This window comes from Microplitis demolitor, chromosome 3 (assembly GCF_026212275.2).
Source record: "Microplitis demolitor isolate Queensland-Clemson2020A chromosome 3, iyMicDemo2.1a, whole genome shotgun sequence".
NCBI lineage: Eukaryota > Metazoa > Arthropoda > Insecta > Hymenoptera > Braconidae > Microplitis > Microplitis demolitor.
Window position 1 is genome coordinate 21,120,395 of NC_068547.1, and position 7,516 is coordinate 21,127,910.

General features: G+C 28.9%; 1 protein-coding gene across 1 annotated transcript; it reads right to left on the minus strand.

The window, feature by feature from the left end:
- Nucleotides 1-4,774: 4,774 nt before the first annotated feature.
- Nucleotides 4,775-6,789, minus strand: LOC128667460 (leucine-rich repeat and coiled-coil domain-containing protein PF3D7_0703800-like). The gene is made up of 6 exons (XM_053737443.1): nt 6,510-6,789; nt 6,247-6,441; nt 5,788-6,177; nt 5,347-5,684; nt 5,087-5,264; nt 4,775-5,001 (listed from the first exon to the last, which is right to left on the minus strand). The coding sequence occupies exons 1-6, from the start codon at nt 6,622-6,624 to the stop codon at nt 4,835-4,837; spliced, it is 1,383 nt and encodes a 460-aa protein (XP_053593418.1). The 5' UTR covers nt 6,625-6,789; the 3' UTR covers nt 4,775-4,834.
- Nucleotides 6,790-7,516: the final 727 nt, after the last annotated feature.

The following is a 7,516-nucleotide window of genomic DNA, read 5'->3' on the forward strand; positions in this document are numbered from 1 at the left end:
TGTGTATCGTTAGCTAGTTATAAAAATCAGAAGACGCAAAAAAAAATTTTTCCATGTTATTCTTACGGAAAATAGAAAAGTGCAATGTAGAACCTCTTAATGTTAATATTAAGAGCTCTAATTTTCACAGGCGTCTTCTTATATCTAAATGAAACCTTTGAACCTGTTTGCGAGAAGAAAAAAAAAATTTGTTATTTTTTGAATCACCTTAATGATGACATCCATAAGTTAACATATGCCAGCTTTCAAATTATCTTTATATGCTGCCTATATACTAACACTTGATACCAATAGTACACGGACATGAATTGTAATAAAATATACCCTTATAAAAGTCGGCTGTATTTAAGAGTTATTTAAAACATTTCCACTATCCTTCAATTCTATTGAGAGACTTCACAGACAGTAAATTAATAAATCAATCAACTTCGAGAACTCCCCATTCAAGGAGGAATATAATTATTGTCCATCTCATCCTTAACGTATGCAAATTCTGATCCACTTCATGTAAATTAATATTTGGTAGGACAATTAAATTAACGTGGAACAGAGGAGATATCCCTATTCATGCAACCTTCCATCGCTTGTCTCAATTATGATGATTTGGATTGATAAATGTATGCAAAAAATCATTATAAATTATAAATTTAGATTGTTACATATTATTTGGGTTGATAGCGCACACCTAATATGAACTTTACATTTAAAGTGTTTAAAAATAAAATGCTAATTAAATTGTTATCCATTGCATTATTAAGAACGTATATATTTAGAACAGATGGGTTTCATTAATTTGTAGTATATTGAATTATAAATAACTATAATGAATATAAAATAATTTTACAAGTTGTGCGATTAACCCTTCCCCGGATGACATTAAGTCCCTACTCTGAATTTTAATCGTACGTCTTCGTCTTAAAGTGAGAGAGCGCTAGCCTGTTTAGTAAAGAAGGGACAGAAAAAATAGTAGAAAGGGGCTCACGCATGCATTACTATGATTGAACCGTTACTCACACTACCTTATTAAGAACTCTGATTGATTTTATCCTAAAGCAACTCACACCGATAATCCTCCAGACGGATTATCAAGAAAGGGATAAACTAGGTTCGACATACATACAGTTAGTCCATAGATACTAGTACGCCATTAGATATGAAGGATATTGCTGAATCGTACAGCCACCATTAGAATATTACACCGAAACATTGCTCACTGAGTGATATTACAATTAATTAAAAAAAAATAATAATAAATAAAAAAAAAATAAATAAAAAAAAAAATAAAATAAAAAAAAAAAATAATAAATAAATAAAAAAAAAAAACGAGATATTAATTAAGCAAAGAAAGTAAACTATTGTAATTTATTTTCAATTAATTGAAAAATTTACAATAATAAAAAAATAAATTGAACAGTAATTATTTTTTCTATAATTTACAGGGAATCGAAGAGTGTAAAAAAACTTAAGAAAAACCCATTAAGTAAGCCCTAAAACTTGAGATGTAACTTTTTTATCAACAAACTAAACTCTTTTGATTGTCGCAGAATCATTTAAATTGATTAAATCGTCCAAGAGTTACCCTAAACGAAAAGTTTACAAAAGTTAGTTTTCACTTAATTTTAATTTATGTATTTTATTATGAAAAAAATATTCGAGTTAAGTTAAGCGCCTTGTTCTCAATAGATTATATAGTTTAAGGATATTACATCATTCTGAACTAAGAAGGAGATGAAATGTATGTGAAGTCTTTTCTGAACCCCTGATTAGCTAAAGACAACATACAAATTTACACATTAATATATTACATTAAAGTGGAACGGTAACCGATTTTCAATTCCTTTTAATTCACGGATAAACATTGGAAACTTTAAATAGAAAATCTTGAGGGTTTTCTAGAACAGAGGGCTGAAAAATTTGTATTTTCAAGAATTTTAATTCGTCTCCGAGAAAAATCTGAGTTTGAAAAAACCGTCGGGTCCTATTTCAACGTAAAATAGATATATGAAAAGCCACGTGCGTACGAAACGGTATAACAAAAGCTGAATGAAACGATATAGAATTAGGTCAAATTGAGGAAATCGAACATTATACGCCTAGGTCATGGTTAGAAAGTGAAAGCATGCCAAGAGCAAAAGAGAAACAGTGATAACTTTCGTCAAACCCCAAATACAGTATGCAGCAGTTATGCGCAAACCCCTCGGTTATTTGGACACAATAACCCAACTAATCGATACATTTCAATTCAAATTAAATGAATAATATAAAATTAATCCGGCTTGCATTACGTTTTTTTTTTTATATATGTGTTATACTGACTGACAATTTTTGTTTTTATTATAGAACAAAATATAATCGCCAATGCTGACAGCAGCTTGGGTCATGAATGAAACTAGAATGGATCAGGATAGTAGCTCTATGCATCGCTCCATTCATAACATGAGACCGTTCCAATTATAATCATTTCTTTCTCCGTGTAAAAAAAAAATAAAGCAACTAAAATTATATAAACTTTTTTCATCAATTACTAAGACATTAACATACGCATTGTTGAATTGGTTTAGGAAAATAATGATTAATTTTTCTAAAATTATTATTTAAAAAAAAAGCCGGGGATTCCCTCATAATGTGACGGACGAAAGGTTAATCAGGAAGGATTTAATAATTTTTTTTTTTTTATATAAATATAAATTTGTTTTATGTCAGTGAATCAATAAGTTGATAATTCTTTTGAAAAGACGAGTAAAATTTAAAGGATAAATATACCAGGATCGCTGATTTTTTTGTAAAAGAGAGTACTTTGTAATTGTAATTAAATAACAATCTGTTCAAAATTCAAATTTTTTATCAACAGCTGTTTTTTTTTCGTTTACGTTTAACAGTGAGTAGAATTGGCAACACCGCGCTCGGGTTGTCTCAGCCGACGTAGCGCTCACCACGCGAGAGTCGAAGGGTTGTTAATTAGTTACTTTCCAACAAATGTCTAAAGGGAATTTTGGAAAGTTGAAACATCCATATCTCAAAAAGCTTAATTTATAAGCAGTGAGTTACGATGTTGTTATGAGGTTCACATACAATAAACGTCAATAGCTTCGTGTACCTTAGAAGTCTCGAAGAACTACATTATATAAATATAATGAATCAAGAGGACGTCAAATTAAAATTATTTGTCTTTACTAAAAAGGTAAATTGTATTTAATTAAATAGCATCGACAAACATAACATTAGATATTAATATTGATTTAGAAGATGAAGAGGAAAATTGATGTGTGGACAGAGATTAAATCAGCTGTAATACATTTATCCAAAAAATTAAAGGAACAAGAAAATTTTATAAATGTTTTAGTGATTTTTGGAAGGCTGTATTTTCGTGAAAAATGATCTTATCGAAAAAATAAAAAAAGCAAATCGAAGCTTGAAATCTCTAGTTTAAAAATCTTTCAAAATAATTTTCTGAGCCACGATTTTTGCGGAATGATAAGAAATAGGTTGAGACAAAATTTTTCTAAATTTTTTAGGTCTACAGGGCCGGGAAATTTTTTTTGAAAAAACCAATTCATGATTCGTTTAAGAAATTTATTCAGCTACAATTTGTTTTTTTTTGTTTTTCTGTACGGCAATTTGTTGTTGAGATATCAGCCTTCAAATGAAAAAGGATCCTTTTGTCTTTGATTATCGATATTTCAGCAACTAATGGTCGCACAGTAATTTAAAGGGCAGTTTAAGAAACTTGAATAAAATCCCTACAAGCTCCATTTTCGATTTAGAAAAAAAAAACAAATTTTTTTTCCGTAATATCAACTTGGAAAACCCAGAAAAAATGGCCATTTTCTGGTTTTTTAGTCAACCCATCGCTACTTTGTAAATATTGATGGAAAGGTTAATATTGCCAGTAGTAAACACTCTTAACTGTGGCGCTGTCACTGTACACAGAAGAGGGATAAATTAGTGGAAATGAACATACAGTAACACTACTCTCCCATTGCACGCATATGAAAAAGTTTTTTGATCCATGTTCTTCCCACTTGACACAGATGTTTCGAGACTCACTAATGCCAAAGGGTTAATTATTTCCATAATTTTTTAATTTTATCGAATAATATTTTTTGTTTTTGGATTTAAAAAAAAAACAATCATTACGAATTACCCGACTAGAAATTTTTATGTGAGACCTATTGGGTCCTCTGTGGGTTGCCCTATAGGGTCCACACATAGGGATGTCACGCAAAGACCTTTCTGGCCCTGATTGGGCAATCCCACTTGTGCCCCAATGGGGAAATCCAAAAAAGGTCCCATTAAGGCATTACCACTTGTGCCCCAATGGGGAAATCCAAAAAAGGTCCCATTAAGGCATTGCCACTTGTGCCCCAATAGGGAAATCCAAAAAAGGTCCCATTAAGGTAATCTTTCTTGAGCCCCTATAGGGAAATTAAAAGAAGATCCCATTAAGGTAATCTTTCTTGTGTCCATGTGAATAAATCCAACAAAGGTCCCATGAAGACATAATCCTACTTGTATTTCTTAAAAAAATCACAAAAAGATCTCATTAAGGCATCCCAATTTCAGTCTTAATAGGAATATTCCAAAGTGGCTCCATAAAGAGCATTTTAAAGTAGATCCTAATAAAAAAATTAATTATCATAAAAAAATTGACAGGACTAAATTTTTTTCTGTTATTATTAATTTTAATATCATAATAATAATAATAATAATAATAATAATAATAATAATAATAATAATAACATTAGATTACTTAGTACATATATAACCAGTAGAATCTTTTAATATAGTAAAATCATTTACTATTGTTTAAGTATAAAAACGATATTAATAAAATTTATTGATCAACTTCATTATCTGCAGGTTCCTCAAGTTTTTTCAGCCTCAGTAAACGATGACCATCCCAGTCTCGAGCATTTCGAATCGTTAATGACATTGCATCCAAAATATCCTTATCAGTGAGATCATTTCCCGAAGAATTTTTCAGTTTTTGTCGCATAACCTCTATAAAGTTTGATAAAATATTAGTAATAATGAAAAATAAAATTTCTTCAACTCATCATTAATAATTAATCAAAAAGAAATTTACCTTCTATGCATTTGTAAAATTTAGTATTTTTAAATACTGGTTTTTTCTGTTTAGTCAGGACGGATTTAGATGGAACATATAAAATGGCTAATTTTCTTGAAATGTAGACTTTAATTAACGTCGTCATATTCTTATTTAAAAGATTATTTTTATTTATTAGTTGAGACATGCGTTTTATCTAAAAAACATTATATTGCTCGATATAAATTATATGTAATAAAGTTAATAATAATTATATCAATTAAATCGGATTCACTTACGACTTGCTTACGATAAGTAGGACTAGATTCAAGTTGGTTATTAAAATCAATAAAAGTATCGTTATCATCGATGGGAAAATCAAATTTTTTTATTTTTTTACCAGTATTTTGATTTTCTCCGTCAACATTATTCGGTTCATTAATTTCATCGCCAACAGAATCATCACCATCAACACCGTCGCCAAAACATTTCTTTTTTAAGATGTTTTTTATCTCCTTCGTGTCATTAGCTAGTTGATTAAACTCAGCAGTAATTTGAACAACAGTAGAGTTCAATTGGCTAATTTGTTTACTTATGCTCGTGAAAAATGTAATAACATCCATATTTTTTATTGAATCTGTAAAAAAAAAAGTTATAGGATATATGTTTCACAATTCGTTAAGTTTAATTTTCTCGATTTTGTTTTATTTTTTTTTTTCATTATAATATTCAAATTTTACCTTTACAAGTTACAGGCGTCTTCTTTATCGAATTTTTAAACTTATCAATTTTACAACTTCGCGTAGGTGACTTAGTTGTAAGTGATTGCTTCGAATTTGAGTCATCGTGTAGACTGCTATTAAAACTACTGTTACTGCTGTTCTTCGCAGAATTATGTAACTTCAACTTCTTATTGTTGAATTTATTTCGCGGTGACACTCTTTTCCGCTTCAGCAATTTTGATCGACTGGTTGGAGGTGAAGAGTCACTAGTTTCGTGTGATAAATCCTGGGTTGATTGTCGAAAAACGTCATTATTATCATCACTATCCAGGTCAAATGATCCATCATTTTTTTTCCCCTTTCTTTTATCATTTAATTGCAATGAAGAATTTTTTCTCCCTGAGGGCTCTACAGAAAAAATTAGAATATTCATTGTCTGTATTATTAATTTAATTATTTTAATATTTAAAACTTTACCTGTATCATCAAATTCTACTTCAAAGGTGTTCAATTCTTTTTGTAAATTGTCGATATTTTTTTTATTTGACTTCATTTTTAATAATTTAAGATCTTTCGAGGCCTGTAGTTTAGCGGAATCTTCGTTCTCAGTCGTAAAAGCATACAACTCTTTGTTTAATATTTTCAAACGTTCTTCAGCTTCTTCATATGAATCTGTAAAATAAATATACCATAATAATAAATTTTCTGAATAATACACAGTAATAAATATTTAGACATACTTGCTCTTCCGCGTATTTCAACATTATAATCAGGCCATTTAGAGGAAGGCTTAGCACAATTTTTAACCATCGCTTGAAGCTTGCTGTAATTCGACTGATCAAATGGACCAGGCATAAATTTACAACGACAACTGTTATTCTTGCCAAAGAAAATCCAATTAGCCGGGACAATATCGATCTCTTCAACTTTTCCGTCTTCTTTGGTTTTGGAAAATAATACCAAGTAAAATCGCGATAGTTTCCTAGAAATAAATAATCAAATTATTATCTGTAGATCAACAGTAAGAAAAGTTAATTATTTTTGACATGTGCCTATTTAATGGTTAAACAGAAAAGAAAAAATTTGTATATCAAGCAGCATATTGGTTATGAAAATAATTTGTATGAAATTTATACAAAATTAATTTCATAATCGTATATATTTAAAATAGAAGTCGTGACACTTGAAGTAAAATTTCATTGAGCTAGACCAACATCTAACAATTTTTAGAAAAATACTTTTATAAAAAAAATTTTTTTTAAGTAATTTGCAAGAAAAAATTTTAAAATAGCTTGATGGGATTTTAAAAAATATTTTTTTATAAGAATTTACTTTTTGAAAAGTGTCTGCTTTTGTTGAGTCGCGTATCTTAAAATACAAATAATCTATAAATATTATCCAAGTATGAAAATACAAAATATTTTTAATTTATATTTTTCAAAAAATAAAAACTATCATTGTTCGTTAAAATTCTATTGTTTATACACAGAAAAACTGCCTGAAATACTCTAACAACTAATGTTTCAATTTATTCTATGCTTCTTACTTTTATAATACTTATTTGTCTTCAGTCATTTTCAATCACTAATGCTGGTATCACCTTTAAAAAATTAAATTATTTTCTTCGAGAATTTCATTTAATATTAAAGATTCTTAGTATTAAATTTATTTTAACAGTATATTATAAAATAAAAATAATTTAAACTAACAATCACAAGTAACCTGCTTTAACTTGCACTCGCGTAAC